The sequence below is a fragment of the Tympanuchus pallidicinctus genome, unplaced genomic scaffold, assembly GCF_026119805.1.
Source record: "Tympanuchus pallidicinctus isolate F22 unplaced genomic scaffold, pur_lepc_1.0 scaffold3, whole genome shotgun sequence".
NCBI lineage: Eukaryota > Metazoa > Chordata > Aves > Galliformes > Phasianidae > Tympanuchus > Tympanuchus pallidicinctus.
In genome coordinates this window covers 14,217,695-14,240,416 of record NW_026294747.1, presented here as the reverse complement: position 1 = coordinate 14,240,416, position 22,722 = coordinate 14,217,695, and the positions used below count along the sequence as shown (strand labels likewise).

Genomic DNA, 22,722 nt, shown 5'->3' with positions numbered 1-22,722 from the left:
GGAATCAAGCCAAGAGGTTTTGATCTCATGATTTCATTTAAAATTGATGTCCAGTGGGAGAATATACACTACTTTAACAGTGTTCACATTTCCTTTATTACTGTGGAAGGACGTTACTCTATTTGTATTTTAAATGCAGGAAGCTGCCCATAACAGCTCGTGGTGCTCAGCTGTATAACATCACTGATGAGCTAGCAAGTTCCCACATTTCTGTGCATAGTAAAGCAGTTCCTGCAAAAACTGCAGAAAATTCATGTAGGGTTTGTGTGAGATACAGCTTACTTAGAAAATACCTGAGCCTGAAATTTTGTGTAAGATTTTATGTGTCTTCAGATACCTATTAGTCAGATAACTGTGGCTTACCCTTTACCCCATTAAATTGCTGAATATTTCCCTGCTCTTTCTGTGAACCAGGCCTAATACCCATGTCCTTTTCTGTCCCCTAGAGGTGTATGTACGATACCTGCAATGCTGAGAAGAGTGAAGTTGCACTGTGTAGTGTGCTCTCTACTTACTCCAGAGACTGTGCTGCAGCAGGCATGACCCTTCAGGGCTGGAGGCAGGGGATCTGTGGTATGCATCCTATAATGTCTTGAGTGGGGACGCAGGGGAACATCTTCAGACTGCAGTCTGTGGCAGCTTGTAGCTTCTGAGCTCAGTCAAGCTCATAGATCTTTGAAAACTAGAATAAGCATATATAAGATTTTTAAAAACCTCTACCTGCCAATATCACTTCATGAAGAGGTTCTTAGGATGCATGCTCCTTGCATCAGGTGAGTTCTGTATTGAATCACAAGGAGTCACAGATTAGTTTAGGATCCATGGGCCTCCCAGTGCATTGTAATCCTGACAGGTTTTTTACAGTACTTCTCAACTTTTCTGTCTCAGGCATTGGCCATGCACACAGTATTGTTCTCATTCATTGCCTTTTTCAAGCTATAACTTAACTTTTAATAAATAAGTGTTGCTTTTTTTCTGAGAACATGAAAGTGTTGAAAAGTATATTCATCTCAGGACTATCTAAGAATAAATAAAAGTTTCTTGGAATGTAAGTGTATATTTGAGCATATACATAGTCAGTAAATCCTAGGTTAGGAGTCCACAAATAAGTATCTATTTATATGCTACTGCCAGAATTTATTATGGGATGCTATCGGAGCTGAGAGTAAAATTCATGAGTTGTAGTTTCTGAATTTTAGTATGAAATTTTCCATTTTTCTATTAATTACCAGGTAGTTCAAGTGAGATTTACCTTCTTCAACACGAAAATAAATATATGGGCTTCTTAATAACTTATCTGAATAAGAAAGATAACAAGGATGATTTTTATGCAGCTATGATATATTTTATTACCTGAGCTAGAGGCCAAGTGGAATGCTTAATAGAAACGATGCAGCTGGTGCTTTGTAGAAGGCATGGAAGGTTGGAGTAAGAACAATTTAACAAGTCTGTGCTGAAATGATTATAAGGGAACACAATGCAGTCTACAGCCTGTTATCCTAGACTCATGCAGATTTATGCACTAGCCAGTCCCTGTCTATGGAGAGATTTGTTGTCAGGATAGAATTACTGACACACTGCACACCAAAGCAAGACAATTCTGCTGCAATGGTCTGAAAAACTGACTCATGACACAATAGGCAATGTTGACTCTAACAGTGCAGTAACCTTGAGAAAAGTTCTAATGGCTTAATTATCATGATCATTTTAGCCTTTTTTTTTTTTTTAAGAGGAAATAATCTTTTGGGAACATGCCTGTGATAAGATTGAAGGTTGTGCTATTCAGGAGTGAAGAAGTAAATGGGCCAGAACAACTGCACTCTCAGTGCTCTGTCCCCTGGTGGCAGGTGGGAAGGGTCTTTCAGCTCCTGCAGCTGTGTGCAGCTGTGCTGCACTGCAGGCACAATCTGAGACAGGTTGTGTTGCACAGGGTGGCTGCAGTGCAGTAAGTAGAGTGTATGAAAAAGAAAACCCCACTTGCTAATGGAAGGCAGTTCGTATGTATGGCAGTCCTTAGTGGAAACACAAACCATTAGCTGAGCTACTAGTTTCTGGGATTAGTAGTCTCTTCTAAATCACATCACTGTTCTCCTTGTGCAAGCTGCCTTGAAACTATCTTTGGTGTGCTCATGTGCTATGCACTTATGCCTCCGTTGTGATACCCACATAATCTAAGATTACAAATCTGTGACTGTGGGTACTGTGACCAAATAACCTTTTTCTTACCAGACCTAGCTTTACCAAAATTGGTCTTTTCCCACCAAATAATTGAAGGGAGAAAGGAGACACATTTGTTAGAAATTATATTATTAATAATTAATAATTGAAACACCCATTCAGTGAAATCTTTTGGTATATTAGATGGATTGTGATATAAACTAGAGTTCAAGGACTTTATTAATATCTTTATTACTTGACCTATTGTGATTTCTGTATACCAGTTGCTGCATCCTCATAACACTCCTATGAAATATGAAAATATGGCCAGCCTAACTGACCCATGGGATATCATGCCTGCTCCAGCTGAGAGCAGGAAACCAACTGGCTTTTGTTGGTGGAGGTGGTTTTCCATCTGTACACACACCTAGCACACAAACTAATCTAAGAAAGCATACAATGGTCATTGACTGGAAAACCATACAGAGCTTTGTTTAAGCATGGAGAGCCTATGGCTGATATGGTGATAATACTGCTGCAAAGATTAGCGCAGTTCCCCATAAGCAACCCTCCTGTACCTTCTGGTACCTTCGTGCATGTCTGAAAAACAAAGCAGTGGGTCTTATCTGTGGGGATCTGAGTCAAAAAGAGGTCCAAGAGGGCTAGGTCCCTAGTTCTCATTGAATTTCAGAAGAATCTGGATGCCAGCCTTTCTTGAAAGTCGCATTCCTGATATTTCCTTACACAACATGATCCTACTGATCCCTACTGCAGATTTTATGGCAGAGTTTTTAAGTTAATATTTTTTATTAGCGCATAAAGATTAATCAGCTTTTCGTTGTCTTACAGGTTTAGTTGAGATCTGTAGATTTTTAGTATTTAACTGTTTGATCCACCCAACAAGGTGCTTAAAAATTTGGTTTCTCATTTCTTTAAAGGATAAAAAGAAGAGGTACCATCAAATGATTAGCAAGTTCCTTATCACTGCCCATTTAATGCCCAAAGTTAACCCTATAAAATAGCTCAATACTTCCTTTTTTTTTTTTTTCCTATCCAAATAAATCATTAGTTAGGGATAGAAAATTCGTATTTATCTACATGGAAAAGCGAGAAGTTACTGGCTTCAATTCTTGACGTAAGATGGAATTGTAAATTTTACAAATACAAAATGACACTGACTCTTATTCAGTCAAGATACACCCTCTTGGGTATTTCAGAATTCAACTTCACCTAGTTTTAGGCAGGCTTATGTGAGCAGGCTTCTCCCAGACCACTGGGAGACAAGGTGTTCTGGTTAGGAAAATGTACTTTTATGGATCTCAACTTGCAGAGAGCTGCTTTAACAGCATGAATGATGATTGAACAGAGAATGCCATACATCCATTTTATTTCTCTTGCAAAGATCCCTCAGAGGAGTGTCCTGAGACTATGGTTTATAACTATAGCGTGAAGTACTGCAACCAGTCTTGCCGCTCGCTGGATGAAGCTGATCCGCTGTGTAAAGTTCAGATTGCTCCTATGGAGGGCTGTGGTTGCCCTGAAGGGACCTACCTCAATGATGAGGAGGAATGTGTGACTCCAGATGACTGTCCTTGCTACTACAAAGGCAAGATTGTTCAGCCTGGCAACTCTTTTCAGGAAGACAAGCTGTTGTGGTAAGCTGCACTAATGATACAAAGGTTGAATACCTGGGCTTGCTGGGGAAGTCCCTGCTCTAATCCTTGAATGTGGTCATTTTACTGTAAGGAATCACGATTAATTTCTACTTGATTTTACAAAAGCAAATGATCTCCTGGCAGGACTGGCAGCCACAGTGAAGATTAAGATCCTACATTGCTGCTGACAAACAAGAACCTTAAAACATGTAGTGTTTGTGACCTGTCTCTATGCAACGTTCACTGTTGAGTAAAAAAATATTCACTTACAGCAGGAGCAAGATAGGGGCTTTGTGATGAAAAGGAGTCCAAAACATCCCCCTAGCATCATCCTGCAGGCTGTTAAAAAAAATGTTGCTCAAGGGAAAGAAGCAAAATCTCAGTTTTTAAACATAAGGAGAAAACTAGGGAGGTGAATACTAAAGGTAAGGTAATTCTCTTGCATCTCCAGTGCAAAACAACTGCCTTTTCCTCATTTTCAGCCAGCTCAGGGTAGCAAATAAATGCAAACAAATATCACAAGAGGGCTGAATTATGCAAACAATGTATTTTTATTTTTAGATGTGTTTTCTCTTTCTCTCTTCCAACTCTTGGATTTCTCTCTGAAAATTTTTTGACTGCTTTGTAAATGCAAATTCGCTTAGTAATTTAGGAGGCCTCTTACTTAAGAAGGTACTACTCCCATCTCACAGAGCGGAAGAGAAATGCTGAGGAAACTCTTGATTTAGGAAAGGCATACACTAAACTAGTGGCAGATGAAAGGAAAGAATTTCATGTTTAGAACTTCCTTCTGGGGATGGCAATTCACATCTGTACCAAATATTAATTTTGCTGGGAATTTGTTATTTGTGTTACTAGCAAAGCTTCGCAGAGGCTTTCTCTCTAGTGAGAGAGACAAATGTGAAGAGCTGATGTGTTTCATTTTATGGAATCTCTTTAGCAAATGCATTCAAGGAAGATTAGACTGCATTGGAGAAACTGTCCTGGTAAAAGGTGAGATTTTGTTGAATAATAGCATTATAGTGTCAGCTAGTGTTTATAATGTTTCTCTGTACATCTCTTGCTTTCTGTAGCATTTTAGTCTTTTGCACATTTTTTACTTTCTCCCTGTAATTTGTGAGTTATTGGTAACAGTTGTCTTTATAAGAATGTCCCCAGAGTTGCTGAATTCTTTAAAAGATGATACTTCCCCAAGCTCAGAGGTTGTTTGCCTCCTTCTGTTGGTAGACAGAATGGAAACCTAATGGAAACTGTAAATGAGAGACATATGCTGCCCTCTGAAATGCCCAATTCAGTCACACAGAGGGGCTGATGACATCCTTATCACTTTCACCAAATGACCCTCCTACAATGTTCTTCATCCCATAGATTGCCCAGCTCCTATGTACTACTTCAACTGCAGCTCGGCGGGTCCTGGTGCCATTGGATCAGAGTGTCAGAAGAGCTGTAAGACGCAGGACATGCACTGTGTAAGGGCTTCACCTTCTGTCACGAGTGAGGGACAACATGATTGTGCATGTGTGATTGTCCTGAACAAACGCCGGCAGTAACAGATTACACTGCTCACAAGACCAGTCACCCCACTGATAACACTGCAGCTGCAGCTGCTCACCTAGCTGTGACGCCCGTAGCCTGATTGTTATTAACTTGCTGGCATGTAAGATTTTGAAAAGGCAATCCCAAAAGTTTGAAGTGCAGCACTAACACTTCTGGTTCCCTGTACGTTCTGTGCATTAATATATTGCCTTGTATCATGTTTTTATATATGCAGTATGTCACAGAATGTGTCTCTGGCTGCATGTGTCCCGATGGGCTGGTGTTGGATGGCAATGGGGGATGTATTCCCAAAGACCAATGTCCATGTGTCCATGGAGGGCACTTTTATAAACCTGGTGAAACCATCAGAGTTGACTGCAACACATGGTATGTTATTCCAGGGAGTCTCATTCTGTAACAAAGGCTGTTAAAAATAGTGCATAGTACATCCATGGGGCAGGATGCCTTTGAAACCTTTCTCTTCACCATCAGAATCATTAAACATCTAGTAAAAATTTAAAAAAGGGAGCATTCCCTCTCTGCACCACAATGCATGAGCCTGTATTTAAGGGAATGGGTACCAAATGTCGAAGAATTTCTATCGTTTTTTACAAACTGCTTCCACTCCAGCTTTAGAAATCCCAGACACATCCAGGCTGGTTTGTGGCTGCTCATTGTATAAGGAAGAATGGAGTCTGTCACTGTGGGACTCAGCTCACCCCCAGAAAAGGGCTGAATGTTGAGGAAGGAGGAACCACAGTGATCTTGCAGCAACCTGCAATTCTTCTGGGTGCACAGATCTCCCAGTAAGACAGATGAATGTTCCAGTTGTTCCAACTGCTGGTACAACGCTGCTGTAGTTCTCATAGATATTATTTATCGTGGTGGGTAAAATTCTTTGAATCCTTACCCATTATTTAGTGAGAAAATAAGAGAAGATAACAGCCAGAAACACTGCTTTGATTATCACTAGTACAAGCAATACGTTTAACATGTGAGGCCAAACCCTGATAAGCAGTTGTTCTCCCAGAGGCCATTAAGAGGTTTTATTGCAGTGAGGTCTTTGTTTTCTTATGAGAACAGATTGCACACAGGGAAAATAACTGCAGAGTATCTGTGCTAAGGGAACAACAACAAAAATTTTCTGTCTGTGCTGCCCCTCAGCTGGAGGTGAAGTCTGCCAGGGGAGGGTGGGAGGTAGTGTTGGGTTGCACACCGTGATAAGGAACTGAACTGGCTGCAAGGTATGTTAAATATGGTTGAATTATTATTATATTATTATTAGTTCTTCATCTTGAACTTAGATCTTAAATCCCCACTGTCAGCTGTCAGGCCTTAATGATTACAGTGCTATTTAAAAAAAAAATATCAAAATACACAATGTGTCTTGATAGAAAACATGAATTTTGTAATTAGCAGTCCATTATATGGCATGGTCTCAGAGTAGATTACTTTGAAGCACTGCAGAGGATTCAACTTTCAGTTATTCAGCCTATGTTTGGAGTTAAGGAAAAAACACACCTCATACAAAGATGGTGAACCTTTGCATTTCAACCCCCAGCACCTGTAACAAAAGGCAGTGGAACTGCACAGACAATCCCTGCAAAGGAACCTGCACTGTGTATGGCAACGGGCACTACATGAGCTTTGATGGGGAGAAGTTTGATTTCCTGGGAGACTGTGACTATATCTTAGCTCAGGTATCCCACTTTTTGTATTCTTATCCACGTGCTCTTCACAGCTTACACTGCAAGGTTCCATTTGAGAAATGATTTGATAAGACAAGGAAAAATGGTTTCAAACTAAAGGAGGGGAGGTTGAGACTGGATTTGAGGAAAAAGTGTTTTACAGTACGGGCAGTGAGACACTGGAACAGATCGTCCAGAGAGGCAGTGGATGCCCCATCCCTGGAGGCACCCAAGGTCAGGCTGGAGGGGCTCTGAGAACCTGATCTAGTGCAGATGTCCCTGTTCATTGCAGGGTAGTTGAACCAGATGGACTTTAAGGGTCCCTTCCAGCTCAAATGATTCTATGATTCTATAAAGGCTGTCTCATGTAAAGTAATGAACACCGGTGAGCTGAGCTGAGCCCCCCCTGCTCTTGTACTCAGAGCAGATACATATCTTCCATACAGAACCAAAGCAATTAACCCTCAGAAATGACACAAGAGGGCACTGTGTGATCCTAAATGATTAACTTCTGGGCTAGGCTGCCCTTTCCTGGTGTAAATCCACCATCTGCAAAGGAGGGGATTGATGTGGCATTGAAAATTAATGTTTCTCTGGATCATTCAAGAGTGACAGTAGGGACAGCAGGTTGACAGAGCATTCTGATCTAGCTGTAGGTGTCCCTTTTCACTGCAGGGGAGTTGGACCAGATGGCCTTTAAGGTCCCTTCCAATTCAAATGATTCTGTGATTCTGTTTTATTTATTTATTTATTTATTTATTTCCATCAAAAGCATGTAGAAGTTAGCATATGGATCTCAACTCATGTACCACAATTACATGTAATAAGGTAGTACTGAATGAGAGACTTTCTCATCTCCAAATCACAGTTGTTTTTGCTAATATTAAGAAGTATTTAAAAACGTGTTGGCTATGCAGGACTGGTGTTATGAGAGGCTCCTTTTTTTATCTCAGCTTTTCTCTTTGAAATTCCTGGCCAAATAAGTATGAACAGTTCAGCAACTGTTTCTTCTAACATGCCTGGAATTTTGGTGAACTCATGATAAAAAAGCAGAAGTCAGGTTGATGTATTTAGAGCTCTTGAAAATGTTTAAGACTGGAGTAATTACATGAAAAGATCTAATTCAATGTTATCTTATTTTTCTAAGGATTTTTGTCCCAATAACATGAATGCTGGCACCTTCCGAATTGTAATTCAGAACAATGCCTGTGGGAAGTCACTCTCCATCTGCTCCCTAAAGATCACACTGATTTTTGAGGTTTGTCTAGAATCATTCCTAGCTGAGGAGCTGTAGTCTTGATTTTGCAGCTCCGTTATATTCCAGCTCCGTTGTTGCTATAGAGTACCTATGTTAATCAAATAGCTGGAAAGCAAAGGCAAGCAAGCTGAAAAAGGTGTAGGTAGTTGGCATTAGCAGGGCTGGGTACTTCTGCAGGGAAGGGGGCAGGGGGTCAACAGCACTCTGCGTGTGTATGTGTGCATCTGTGATATTAGTGGTGCATGGGTGGGAAAAAAAAATTAGAGACCATATTGCATATTTCTGTGCCATGGTTTGTGCACAGGGCAGATGTCAAGCATGGAGGGAAGAGTTTCTTCCTTCCAGCTCAGCTTTAGCATTTCCCCAAAGCGAACACAAAAGAACAAAGAAACGTATCCCAGAGTGGGGGGTGAGGGTAGGGTGAAAGAAAGTGGCGTGACAAGGAGTGTTCCGGCATGCCCAATTACCCTTGCACTCGGGAGCTGTTGTGCCAGCAAAATTGATTTCATCTAGAATGAGGACAATTTATGTGACCGTGAAGTAAGACTTGTCATGCATGGGCAGATGTTTCCCATTGAGCTCAGTGGGTCTTGTCTTTCGCTCACGTGTCCTGGGATAGGCCAAGACGTAGTGCAAGAACTACAGAAAAATGAAATGAAGGACAAAAGCCAGAATACCAGAGCCGTTACTCTATTTGGTTTCCTTCCATGCAATACATTTGTTCTTTGTAGAGCAGTGAAATCAGGCTTTTAGAAGGAAGAATTCAGGAGATAGCCACTGATCCAGGAGCTGAGAAGAATTATAAGGTGGATCTCAGAGGAGGTTATATTGTGATTGAAACAACTCAAGGGATGAGCTTCATGTGGGACCAGAAGACGACAGTTGTTGTTCATGTGACACCATCTTTCCAGGTAGGTGCAGAACAGACTGAGTTACAATTTCAAACTCAAAGTCATACACCCAGAACTGAAACCCCAGTTTGAAATTCAGGGCTTGGAGAAGTGTTGAGTCCCGTGGGCAAGAAGCAGTGAGTGGGCCGTGCTTCGTGTTTCATTGTCCAGTTGGTATGGAATGCTCCAAAAATTTGGGAGCTAGAAGTAAAGCCAGATATTTTGAGTACTGGTGGGCTAAAAGAGTGATCTTGTCACTTCTAGTACAGCTTTTTCTGAAACATATTTTGATGGCTGTTTAGAAATTCGCAGCTATTTTTCCTTGGCTTGTTCTGTAGTTTATTTCTGTCAAAGAGTGGGCTACACTTAAAATAACCAAACCACTTACTGCGCCTACACAAATTACTCAGGGAAAAGTCTGCGGCCTTTGTGGGGACTTCGATGGCCGCTCAAGGAATGACTTCACAACCAGAGGGCAGTCTGTGGAGATGAGCATCCAGGAGTTTGGAAACAGCTGGAAAATAACAAGCACCTGCTCCAATATCAACATGACAGACCTGTGTGCTGATCAGCCTTTCAAATCTGCCTTGGGACAGAAGCACTGCAGCATCATTAAGAGTAGTGTCTTTGAAGCATGCCACAGTAAGGTAATCCTATTCTCCCACCATCAGTACTTTCACACCAGGCATTAGTTGCTATTATACAGCACATTTGTGCACAAATTGTTACTATTAAAGGCTATTACACAACATCTTGAGAACAGGGGCTACCTCTCTCAATACCTTTCCTTACTGCTATGGCAGATAAATCCTGCTGTTTGGCACTGGGGAAGCAGTGGTGCCTGTTTTGAGTAACCAAGGACAAAGAGGATAATAGTTGGCTACCAGACGTTAAAAGCTGGGTATCAGTTTGTAACATCAGGAGATAACACCATAGGGCTGTTTTTATGCGTATCCTTGGGAAAGTTTATTCAAATTACCGAAAGAAAAAAGTTACTTTGTTCATTTTAGACACATCAAATTAATTTAAACTGAAACAGAGCTGCTAATTCTTAATGAAAATGCCTATGTGAGGCTTCAGTGCAATTTAGTAAGTCACTTAAGGAGTGAACTTGGCCTAATTTCCTTGGATAGCTCATGGTGATACAGGTTATAATGCAAGAAATGTGAAATTCAGTGGAAAATACAATTTCATTTTATATTCCATCACTATCCATCAATTAGAAAGCACACGCACCATATAGTTGTGCTAACCCAAAGCCAGGTAGTTTAATTCTGCAGAAATTATGCTTGGAAAGATACTTGATTGTAAATGCCAGTGCACAAATAAGAAAGAAAAGATTTAAAGTCACATCTACCAGACAGGTGAAAATAGAAAAGTACCTCTTGTAAAACATCCTAGCTCTGTCTGACAAGCCCAGACTGTCACAGACAGTTCTGCTGAAGAAACTGCCAGGGATGGCAGAAATTCAGAGCCCTTTCATTAAAATGTAGAGCAAGAGGTACAGCTGTGATAACAGCTCTGTTGGTGTTTTGATAGGTGAATCCAATACCATATTATGAATCCTGTGTTTCTGACTTCTGTGGCTGTGACAGTGTGGGAGACTGTGAGTGCTTTTGTACCTCGGTGGCTGCTTATGCAAGAAGCTGTAGCACAGCTGGTGTCTGTATCAACTGGAGAACGCCAGCCATCTGCCGTAAGTATTGCACTGGAAATGCACACAGAAAAGAGGTGCTCCGTGTGTTTGGGCACATGGGGGAGAAAGAAGAGCAGAATTCTGGTATCTCAACATGTTTGTGACTTAATAGGATCTTGTTTGCAAGAATTAGAAAACAAATCCTTCCCAATGTCTGAGACTTGGAGGATTTCTTGTTTTTGTTTTTCCTTCTGTCCCAGCTGTGTTCTGTGATTACTACAATCCACCTGACAAACATGAGTGGTTCTATAAACCCTGTGGAGCACCTTGTCTAAAGACCTGCAGGAACCCACAAGGAAAATGTGGAAACATACTGTACAGTTTAGAAGGTAATTCTTCCTTGACTTTGACGCAATTTGTTGAAGACTTGTCTGATTTTAAATGCTTTAAGCAGCAAGATTGCTGTCTTACCTTGGAGGAATATCTCATTTGCTCTAGAAACTCACTGACTGTGCCTCACCTGAGGCTAATTCTCTGTGCCATAGTACCATTTGAAGCAGAATTTGCATGTTATTTTTAAACTGGGCAGAGATAAAAATTCACTGAGTCTAAATTTGTGAAGAATAATCGTGTTGACAGAATTCATTAAAACTTTCAGAGGAGAGGGAAAAAGGGGATATGGAAAATGGGAAAATGAATAACATTTATACTGGATCATGTTCATACTGGGATAAAATCTGCATCTGATAGAGGTGTTTATGATTGCCTTGAATCTTCGTAAAGCAGGCTAAAGACATTTTGTTTACTTTAACTTTCCAGGCTGTTACCCAGAGTGTAGCCCTGACAAGCCCTATTTTGATGAGGAGAGGAGGGAGTGCGTCTCCCTCCCTGACTGCACTTCATGGTAGGTCAGTTGATGGTAAGGAAGATACATAGCTAGAGAGCTGTGCCCTGTATAGTTTATGTTCACAGGAATTGCTGGCAGCAACAACCATTAAAACCTGAAGGAGCAGGCTTTTTTGTTGAAATAGTTATGTCTGCAGACAGATATCATTGCACACGTATTTCCACATACTGATTCAAGTCAGTAAAAACAAGTTTTCTCTCCTCCTCTTTGTCTTCAGCAATCCTGAAGAGAAGCTGTGTACCGAAGACTCCAAAGGTAACGTTTGATCACCTTTCGTTGAGACTGGAACACCCAACATCACATGTTGAGAAATCTTCTAGAGGTGCTATTTTCTGTCCTCTAACTATATAAGATACCTAGACAGTTAGGCTTAAGAGCAGCCTGATGTGCTTCAGGGACACACTTGCTTGTTAATTGCCATTATATAGGAGAAGCCACATCCTCAAAATGCAGCGTGACTCAGTCAACAACACTTCTTCAATTGTGCTAATTTTTTTACAGTAATATAGATACATCTTTTCGTGTTTCCTGAATACACATTCTCAAAAAACTACAGCACTTCTTATATACTTACAGGAAGCTGTTCATTGCTGCACATTCATCACTAGTGGTAATGGAAGCTCCAGGGTCTTAACAGTTATCAAAGCATTAGTCCCAGCCATATGCCCTGCCAAGAGGGAATATCCCTGTGCTCTATACTGGACAAGGACAGTGCCAGTTCTGATACTTTCACCAGCCAATAAGCTGACTCTAAGAAGAACCAGCAACAAAAAAATTCCAACTCATTTAAAAAAAAATGAGGTAGACTCCCAGTGCAACTTCTCAAGTAGAAACTGGTCATGTTTTTCAGATTGGTAATTCAGTTTTGCATACATGAATTGTAAATCCAGAGTTTGATTTTCTTCTCATTTATATTTATATTTATATTATGAGGCAGTGTTCTCTGGTACCATGGTATTTACTCTTTTATTGCCTCAGATTGCCTTTGTTGCTACAACGGGAAGACCTACTCATTAAATGAAACTATATACAGCCAGACCGATGGGACTAAGTGTGGTAATGCTTTCTGTGGCCCTAATGGAGTGATCATTAAAACATTCATCCCCTGCAGTACGCCATTCGCACCAGCACAAGGTACTATCAAGTCTGTAATTTTGTGTAATTTTTGAAATCCTTATGGTCAATGTAAAGATCGCATAGATTTAGCCATTTTTCAACATGGCTTTTCCAGTATCTTTGGGTCTTCCATAGCTGACATTGCTGTTGTTATTCTCAAAAATTTCGTAGTTCTAAATCTTGTTTTCTCCTTCTCGTCACCTATTATTTCACACTATTGTTCTTACTGTATACTGTTTTCTACATTGGATTAAGTCAGTCTCAAATGACTCATTGGAACAAGAAAATAAAGCTACCTTGTGGTTTAATCTGTTCATAAAATAGAAGTTGCAGGAAAAAGATCAAAAGAAAAAATGAAGCTGTGCCATGATTATAGGAAAAAAAAATCAGTGATTTAAAAATATATCCTTTGGTAGCAAATTGTACAAAATAAAGCAATCAAAACTAACATCTTCTCCATTCAAGTGAGTGGATGAACTGAAGACTTGATGGTAAGCTTATTTGTCTCCTGTTTACTACATTTGGTAACAGCTGGAATAAGCCATATAATGCTGTTATAGCTAGGAAAGGAGAGGCTATTTAAAGCAGAGTATAGGGTGGCCTCATTAAATTTCTAAGTGACCCATCTGTATTTAAATCAACAAATTCTTTACAACTAGCCTTTACAGAATAAAACGGCTTGCCACTGGAAGTCACCTCTCCAAGGTCAGGAGAAGTCCTATGGGATTAGAAAGACAAGAAGACCTTAGTTGGGAATAAAATAAGAGACAGTGTAAGGGGGACTTGCTCTCTTCTGTATAAAAATACCTGATGCACACACCTGGAGGAGTGTGTGCATTACCCTGGTAGCATAGTGTGTGTATGGGGGTCATTAAGATATATGGACTGTTTTTAGTGTGAACCTGTACAGAATGTGGTGGTGTGTAATAGTGACTTTGTTCCTCTTCTTGTAAATGTAGAGAATGTGATAGATGTCATCGAGCTTGAATATAGATAGAGTAGCAGAAGCTTTGGATATTAACTGGTTTAATTTTCTGCAGAACAACTTATGCAGCCTGTAACATCACCGTTACCACCGTTATCAACAGAAGCCACTCCCTGTTTCTGCACTGACAATGGACAATTGATACAAATGGGTGAGAAACCAAGCTATTTACTTTTTCTGCACCACTGATGTGGGAAGATGTACTGCTAGATAAATGTGCTCCAGCGAGTGATGATTCAGACTGCTGCAATTACACATTACCAGAAGTTGTTACATCTCTGAACTGTAACTAACACCTCCAAAACTGCTTTTCACCTGCATCCTGTAACATAGTCCTGGTTTGTATATCCCCGGTATAAGAAAGCTTATATTAGATGTTAACTTTAGTGTAATGCAGCACAACTCCTGAATCCCATAACGTAACACAGTTTTGTAATCCACATTCCTATTCCAAAGTTACAGGAGAGAAAGCTTTTCTTTTTATCTCTTAGTAGCTCCTGAACATGTATATCATGGTCTTTGTGAAGCACTCAGTGATACACTCAGTTTTCTCTTCTTTTGGACTCATACTCAATTCTCTCCAGTGTACTTACAGATGAGCTGACGAAATGCAGATTTGCCACCTGTAGCTCTCTCTCCCTGAGCACTTTTCATTTAGATGAATTGAGACCTGATCCAGTCATTAGATTCAGTGCTCAGCAGGCAGACACACTGAATGTATGGTGCAGGCAGACCCAGTTACTTCCATGCAAGGCTGAGTATGTGTCTGATCTGTGATGCATAGTCCTTGAGAGTTCACAGCAAACATTTACCAGTTCCAGGGGCAATTCAGTACTAACTGTTTGGTTTTGGCCTTCCAGGAGAAAATGTTTCTCTGCCAATGAATATATCAGGTCATTGTGCTTACTCCATTTGCAATGCATCGTGCCAGATTGAATTAATCTGGGCAGAGTGTAAAGTCGTTCAAACTGAGGCCCTTGAGACCTGTGAACCAAACTCTGAAGCCTGTCCACCAACAGCTTCTCCCAATGCAACAAGCCTAATTCCTGCTACCACGTTGGTTCCTGTGAGCGACTGTCTTGGGCTCGTTCCTCCTAGAAAGGTGAGAGTCTTGAACGAAGATACAGTTCTTTAGCTAGAGCATTGGAGGCAGGCAGAGTTACCTGAGCTGAAGAACAGCTAGGAAACCACATCTAGTCATGTCACACCTGCAGAAGCAGTCAAGACCTTATTCCCGAGACGTGCACAAAATGTAGAACAGAAGAAGATATCATAGCTGCATTGATTGCTACATACGTCATATTTTCTGGGTTACAGACACTAGATAGTAAATAATGCCATACCAGATAGGGATGTGAGTGGAGTGTGGTTGGTACATACGTTTGTTACATTACTTTGCTATGTTCTTCTCCATCTCTTTCAATCTGTCAATAGTTCAATGAATCATGGAACTTTGGAAACTGCCAGATTGCCACTTGCCTGGGAGAAGAAAATAATATTAAACTGTCCAGCATCACTTGTCCTCCTCAGCAGCTGAAACTCTGTGTCAATGGTTTCCCATTCATGAAACACCGTGATGAAGCTGGTTGCTGTGAAGTCTTTGAGTGCCAGTGTAAGTACTGTGGCAAGTGAATTTGTGAAATTTTTGCTATGAATCTTTGTGGACAACATTTGTATTATGTTTGTATTGATTCAGTAAGGTGAAATAGAGCAGAATTCCCACATAAAACATTAGGCATTAAGAGCAGATAAAAATGTGTTTGCTAAGTTAGCTTTTCTTCACCAAACTAGTATTTTCAGATCTCACTGAAAAAGATTAAAAGAATTAAAACCAGCTTGAGGCTGAGAAACTAAACTTGAAGTGTGTCTTCCAGGTATTTGCAGTGGGTGGGGAAATGAGCATTATGTGACTTTTGATGGAACATATTATCACTTCAAAGAAAACTGCACGTATGTCCTCGTGGAGTTAATTCAGCCCAGCTCTCAAAAGTTCTGGATTCACATAGATAACTACTACTGTGGTGCCACCGATGGAGCAATTTGTTCAATGTCCCTACTCATTTTTCACTCCAATTCTCTTGTTATTCTGACACAAGCAAAGGAACATGGAAAAGAAACAAACTTGGTAAAGTATTTTGTTAAAATGAGCTCTCATTACTTTGCTGTAGTTACATTACTCTACTGCCAAATGCCTTGCCATGTCAAAGGATGAAGCTTGAGAAAAATAGAACTGTGGGAAATGCAGTTACATTACTTCCTTGTTCTTTCTTTTTTCTCTGTATCAGCAAAACTTAGTATATTCCAAAAGCTTGAAATTGTCACACAATTTATGGTGTTTTTTTCTTAACATAAGTATTTAGATGTAAATTACAACATATTAAAAAGGAATAATCAGGAACTGTCTAAATGACTGCCTTTTTCAGATTTCATTTTGTGTACCTGAGAGCTGAGAAGTGGCTCTTCTGAGTTACATGAATTGTATATACTGTTGAACAGAAAAATATCCATAAAGACCTTTTGTTTCTCTTCTTTTTAGGTTTTGTTTAATGATAAGAAAGTTGTTCCAGACATCTCCAAGAATGGAATCAGGATAACCAGTTCTGGCCTTTACATTATTGTTGAAATACCTGAGTTAGAAGTTTATGTCTCTTACAGTCGACTTGCATTTTACATAAAACTCCCTTTTGGAAAGTATTATAATAATACCATGGGACTGTGTGGTGAGTGTGCTCATCAGCTGACAGTAAAGAACACAGTAATTTTTCCTCCTTCTTTCTCATTTCCAAATTCTTGCAACTTCAATGATTGCTATGTTACAGAAATCTTAACAAATGTATCTCTTTTTAATAGGAAGACACTCTCAGAAGATAATGTTTTGAGCCACTTCCTTCCACTCTATACGTTTGCTGGAGACAAGCTCTTTCTAAGCTCTTACTTTTGATCATACCTACTCATTATGTAGGGTCTTCAACAAGTCAGAGCCATCTCAGTTGCTTTAGCCATCCAGAGAAATGCACTAGGCAACACCTTAGCTCTGATCTTCATGGCAAACTATTCCCTCTAGCCTTCTACAAAGCTCTTTTGAGCCCATTCAGGATTCTGTGTGTCATTTCTTTCCCACAAGAACTTCCCACCAGGTATTATTCTGTTATGTAAAAACAGCTTTATCAGCATCAAACAGCCCTGAATTGTCTCTTTGTTTATATTTTGCAACCAGGTACATGTACCAACCAGAAGTCTGATGATGCTAGAAAGAGGAATGGTGAAGTCATTGAGTCCTTCAAAGAGATGGCTTTGGATTGGAAAGTCCCTGTTTCTACCAACAGATACTGTAACCCAGGCATCTCAGAACCAGCTAAGATTGAAAATTATCAGCACTGTGAGCCTTCTGAGCTGTGTAAAGTCATCTGGTAAGATAACTTCCACGGAGGCCAAATAATAAGTCCACAAGACAGTTTTGTGCTTAACTATATTACTTGGGTGAGTTGCTTATAGGACACAGTAAAAATATGAGTTCTAGCATACCTTCCAAAACTGAGCAGTGAACGGATGTAAGAATGTTCCCAAGTTTGGCAGGTGTTTTTCAGCTGCAGCAGCATCAGACCTCCCTTAACTGTGTGTGCTCCCTCTGCCTGTGGTTTCTTGATAAGTTTAGCAGAAACCAGCAATCACTCAGCACCTGTCTGAATGCTGTGGATGAAAAAGAATACAGTCAGAATATAGCAAGCAAATGTGTATGTCTGTTTTTTAAATAATGTTGTTTAAAATATGATTGCCAACCATGTTGACATTACAATGTCAATGTATAAAATTACAGACATGAACTGCTCAGAAGCCTTGTCTTTGCACATGTCATTCCAATGTAAAATTGCTTTGTTTCAAAGCATTGTAAAGAATGGGAGGTAAAGCTCATTCTTAATTGAACCATAGAATCATTAAGTTTGGAAATGATCTCTAAGATCATCAGTTCCAACCATCTACCTACTGCCAACATTGCTCACTGGGCCACGTCCCTCAGTGCCACATCTCCACAGTTCTTGAACTCCTCCAGGGATGATGATCCACCACCTCCCTGGACAGCCTGTGCCAGCGCCCCAATGCACTCAGTGGGTGTACTGCCAATCACAGCAACTTCTCTTTGTACTTTTGCCTTGATGTTTTCTCTGAGTGGGGATCGGTTCAGCTGAGTTGAATTCTAGCGCAAGGAAGTAAAATGCTCTGTTTCCTTGTTTCCTTCCTTTGCAAAGGAACCTGACTGAGTGCCACCACGTGGTCCCCCCGCACCCCTACTATGAGGCATGTGTGGCCAGCAGGTGCTCACAGCAGCACCCCAGCACTGAGTGCCAGAGCATGCAGACATATGCAGCCTTGTGTGGGCTCCACGGGGTCTGTGTGGACTGGAGGGGGCAGACGAGGGGGCAGTGCGGTAAGCCTGGCAAACACCTGCTGCAGAAGTGGCTCTGATCAGCTTTTTCATAATGTACACACGCATTTCTATTCCTCTGCATCAATACTTCTTTAGCTGCTCAGGACCTAAGAAAAATGGGAACAAATTAAAAAAAAAAAAAAATTGCAGTCTATAAATAGTGCAAAACAAGTGGGAAGCAGGTCCATAGGCTCTTCTGAGAAGCTTGCAGAGTGGGTTGGGACATTTCTCACTTTTCTCCCCTTCGTGTTAGCTACAACTTCATCACTAGATGGCAATGCATAGCTTTTCTTCTCACTGCCTGCGCAGGGGCCTTTGATTCTGGTTAAGCACTACTGGTACTGCTGCAAGCACTTGCGGAATTAATGAAGTTCCTCTTGCTGAAGATGCAGGGACCCCTTGCCGGGCAGGAGCTTGGGCTGCTTGTCCATCATGCACTGAAGGGTACAGGTGGTCCTGGGCTTTCTAATTCCTGTGTTGTGATGCTCTACAGAGGCCACCTGTGCTCGGGATCAGGTCTACAAGCCTTGTGGGGAAGCAAAAAGAAACACTTGCTTCAGCAGGTGAGTCATTTCCTATGGCAAAGGCTCATAACTTGAGGAGTCCCAAGGAAGGCTCAAAGATAACTTTCCCCTGGGTTTTAGTTGTCTGCTTGTCCCTAGCGCACGTTTCTGCCTCTCATTCGTTTCTGTTTGTATTCTAATTGTGCAGAGAAGTTGTTATGGACACCTTCCCCTCACAAAACAACACACCAGTGTTTGTTGAGGGATGTTACTGCCCTGATGGAAATATTCTGCTGAATGAACATGATGGCATCTGTGTTTCTGTCTGCGGTAAGAAATAATGTAAAAACTGGGATAAGGTGGGATGATAAGGCCCCATGTAGAAGTGCACATAAGGGAGATGTTCTGGGTACAGAGGAAATGAAGGAGGTCTTCATACAGGCCCTTCCTAGGTAGGCTGGAAATGCTTCTGATTGACAGTTTCCTCCTACTTTTACATATAAAGTGAAACTTTTGCAAGATCAAAGGCATATTTAAACTATTAAGCTAATATAAGATATTTTGGCTACATAACCTGTGAATTTTCACACTTAATCTTTCTGTTTGTGTCCATTTCTCAGATTTCAAGAGCCTCCTATTTCTGTCCTGCTGCTTCTGCTGTTTTCCCCAGTTCAGTTATCACTAATGGAATCTAATTTGTTTTGTAGGTTGCACTGCACAAGATGGATCGGTGAAACAGGTAAGGCATCCATTAATCTAATGCTTCTAGTTTTTTTCTTCTAATGACTACCTCTACTGTTTTTACAGCCTAGGGAGGCTTGGGAGCATGACTGTCAATACTGTACTTGTGATGAAGAGACCTTCAATATCTCTTGCTTCCCCCGCCCTTGTGCTAAATCCCCACCAATCAACTGCACTAAAGAGGGCTTTGTACGTAAAATAAAACCACGTCTGGATGATCCATGCTGCACAGAGACAGTCTGTGGTAAGTCACTGATTCATGTGCCATCATGTCATCAAGTAGCATCATTTGCCTCATGGTGACCCAACAGCTAGCAGATTCAAACAAGCGCACTGGAGTAGTAATTTATTCTTGCTGTCAAAAAAGTCCTCCTCTAATTCAATTTGTATTCTAAACTACTGCTATGACCTACTAGGCATCTTCTCCTCATAGTCTACTCAGGCCCCAGATATTTATTCCTAACGTCCATAGGACACTGCAGGACAAGGTTATCCTGGCAGCATTGGGATGTTTTCATCTTCCTTATTCCTTCATACCCCCGAACAAAGATTCATTGCCTCCTCTGGATGTCCGGTGGGCACTGCTCAGAGCAGAGTGCTCTGCCTTGCATCTCCCTACTTCTATGTCTCTGACCCTCAACCACTACCTCTTCATTTTTTCCACTCTAACTCATTTGCTTTTAACCCAACACTTATCTCTGTCATTTCACTTTTTCTCTGATGAGCATGTATATTTTGTTAGAGATGACATCCAGTAGAGAAAACATGGGCTAGAACTATATGCTTTACAGTAAGAAAAAGAGCTTTGCAGCAGGTCAAGCTTCAAGAAACTTAACCTGAACAAAACCCAACCTCGAAAGATGTTTGGTTTGAGAATCATCTATTTTCTGGATGTTTGAGCCTTAGGCTGTGAGTAAAACAGCTGGACAGGATGATCTGATTTACTTTATCTCCATTTGTCCATTGCAGAATGTGATATAAAAACTTGCATTATCAACAAAACAGCGTGCGACTTAGGTTTCCAGCCAGTGGTAGCTATATCTGAGGATGGTTGTTGCCCTATCTTCTCCTGTAGTAAGTACCATGTTTCCCTAACATGCTCCTTTGAAGTCTTACACTGAGAGGGTGGCGAGGCCCAGGCACATGCTGCCCAGAGAAGCTGTGGATGCCACATCCCTGGAGGCACTTGGGGCCAGGCTGGATGAGGCCCTGGACAGCCTGATCTGGTGATCAGCAGCCCTGCCCACGGGAGGGGGTTGGAACTGGGTGATCTTTGAAGTTCCTTCCAACCCAAGCCATTCTAGGATTCTGTGATACTATGATTTTTAATTCCTTGAACTATTTTAGTTTTTCTAAATGAGTCCCTCCCTGGTGTGTTTTGTGGAACAAGAATAAGTGCTGTAAGTTTTCTGTAGATAATATTCAATGAAATATCAGTGTGTGATTGATCAAATACTGAATTTGTATTACAGTGAACATATCTAGAAGTTCCGCTGCCAAATCTTGTTTCTGGAATTGCGTACCTCACCCAGCTTCTCATTTACATAGTAACTAGCAAGGTGGCTAACAATAAAGAAAAGCTCATCTAATTTCAAGTACGGGTAAAACTAGGTGAAGTAAATTAGTTTTCCCATATGGAAAATACCAGGATATAGAATGCATAACATTTGAGCAGATGTTGCCCACGGGTTTCAGAATGACCGTTAGCAATGTGTACTAGCTGTGCTTTTCCTTCCATTGTGCAGGCTATGGAGGCTTAGCAAATAAACCCAATTCTACTCTCTGTCTTCTAAAACACTAAGAATTCAGAGCTGAGTACTATAATGGTAATATCATTCCTAGCACATCCTTTTCATTTTCTTTTTCTTACAGTACCAAAAGGTGTATGTGTTTCTGAAGGAGTTGAATTTAAGGTAGGTCTTCTTCCAGATACTTCTTTCCATGGGTTAATGCAGCCTGAATCAGAATTTTATGAACTAATTATTGTCAACAATCACATAAGAAACAAGATTAAAGTGGTCCATAACTGTTTCCTGCCACTAACCTTATGTGTTACTGGAAATATTAATGAATAGGTAATCCTAGAGATTAGTAGCTTCATTAGTAAACAAAATAATTAGAGATCCTTAGGTTTTAGAGAGTAGAAGTCAGAATTGTGATGGAACACAAATTTAAAAGCTTATTAGATGCTGTGAGATTAATAGATAGATCAAACTGAAGAAAAAATGAAGTATGGAGTTTATGAGATAATGTAACAACTCACACAGTATGGTCAGTACACTTGGGTGTGTCAACCTCATGCAAAACTTGTGATATCGACAGTGTCAGTTTCACAATTAAAGATCTGAGACATTCTTTCCAGGAAGTTCTGCCAAAAATAAATACTGAGTATGATCATTATTTTTCAATAGTCCGGGGGATGTATGTTTCTTCACACCCACCAATTTCTTGCCATTGCCTGTTTTCTCTCTGATTTCCTTTATCTTTTCAGCCTGGAGCAGTGGTGCCAAAAAGCTCTTGTGAAGACTGTGTGTGCACGGATGAGCAGGATGCTGTGACGCAAACCAACCGCATCCAATGCATCCCAGTGAAATGCCAAACCACCTGCCAGCAGGTCAGTGCTGCACGCAGTCCCCACCACCAACAAAGGCTGTTGAGAGAGAGTACTGTAAATCTGGGGCAGTACAAGTGCTGTCTTGCTGAAGGGTAGCAGGATATTATCTTCTGTTCAAGTTTTGTAAAGTCCTTTTTACAGTGCTGGCCATTTTTGCTCTAGCAAACAGAAGAAATTACCCAAGGAGGGATGCCTTGAAGATGAATGGCTGCAGAGCTACTAAGGAGAAGTCTTACTGCTGAAAGATGATGTTTATGCCATTCTGTTGGTGTTGTTTTTGGCTCAAAAATTAAGATCACTGAGAAACCACATGGCTGTTTATGTGTTTCCAGACACTACTCAGTACTCATGAGTTGAGAGTCTGAACAAAAACTGCTCAGTCTATTTCTGAACATAAGCAAAGAATGGTTCCTTCTCTTTCTCATCCAGATAAGGCTAGACTCTCTACCCATCCTAAAAAATTGATAAAACCATTATCCTTCATCTTGAAGCCAGCAGCACCCATGAAAAGACTGATAGATACCTAAAGCACAGGGAAGGAAATAACTGATGCATAATCTTCATGTGTTTGACAGTGACGACTCTGCTGAATAATCATATCATATCAAGC

The 22,722-nt window shown here is 40.7% G+C and overlaps 1 protein-coding gene across 4 annotated transcripts in view; it reads left to right on the top strand.

Annotated features, from left to right (window-relative positions):
- The window catches only part of LOC128085414 (mucin-5B), a 45,782-nt gene that overhangs the window by 16,351 nt on the left and 6,709 nt on the right, over positions 1-22,722 (top strand). For all 4 annotated transcript variants that reach the window (XM_052692730.1, XM_052692731.1, XM_052692732.1 and 1 more), the window contains 28 exons: positions 447-573; positions 3,560-3,812; positions 4,753-4,805; positions 5,181-5,281; positions 5,584-5,735; positions 6,910-7,048; positions 8,184-8,294; positions 9,026-9,205; positions 9,595-9,831; positions 10,724-10,880; positions 11,081-11,209; positions 11,640-11,724; positions 11,945-11,982; positions 12,706-12,861; positions 13,884-13,979; positions 14,689-14,930; positions 15,263-15,440; positions 15,703-15,953; positions 16,365-16,548; positions 17,046-17,238; positions 18,076-18,254; positions 18,748-18,817; positions 18,966-19,087; positions 19,465-19,496; positions 19,565-19,742; positions 20,468-20,572; positions 21,371-21,411; positions 21,990-22,112. In XM_052692730.1, coding sequence (XP_052548690.1) covers positions 447-573; positions 3,560-3,812; positions 4,753-4,805; positions 5,181-5,281; positions 5,584-5,735; positions 6,910-7,048; positions 8,184-8,294; positions 9,026-9,205; positions 9,595-9,831; positions 10,724-10,880; positions 11,081-11,209; positions 11,640-11,724; positions 11,945-11,982; positions 12,706-12,861; positions 13,884-13,979; positions 14,689-14,930; positions 15,263-15,440; positions 15,703-15,953; positions 16,365-16,548; positions 17,046-17,238; positions 18,076-18,254; positions 18,748-18,817; positions 18,966-19,087; positions 19,465-19,496; positions 19,565-19,742; positions 20,468-20,572; positions 21,371-21,411; positions 21,990-22,112 — 3,912 coding nt within the window. The remainder of the gene's footprint in view (positions 1-446; positions 574-3,559; positions 3,813-4,752; positions 4,806-5,180; positions 5,282-5,583; positions 5,736-6,909; positions 7,049-8,183; positions 8,295-9,025; positions 9,206-9,594; positions 9,832-10,723; positions 10,881-11,080; positions 11,210-11,639; positions 11,725-11,944; positions 11,983-12,705; positions 12,862-13,883; positions 13,980-14,688; positions 14,931-15,262; positions 15,441-15,702; positions 15,954-16,364; positions 16,549-17,045; positions 17,239-18,075; positions 18,255-18,747; positions 18,818-18,965; positions 19,088-19,464; positions 19,497-19,564; positions 19,743-20,467; positions 20,573-21,370; positions 21,412-21,989; positions 22,113-22,722) is intronic.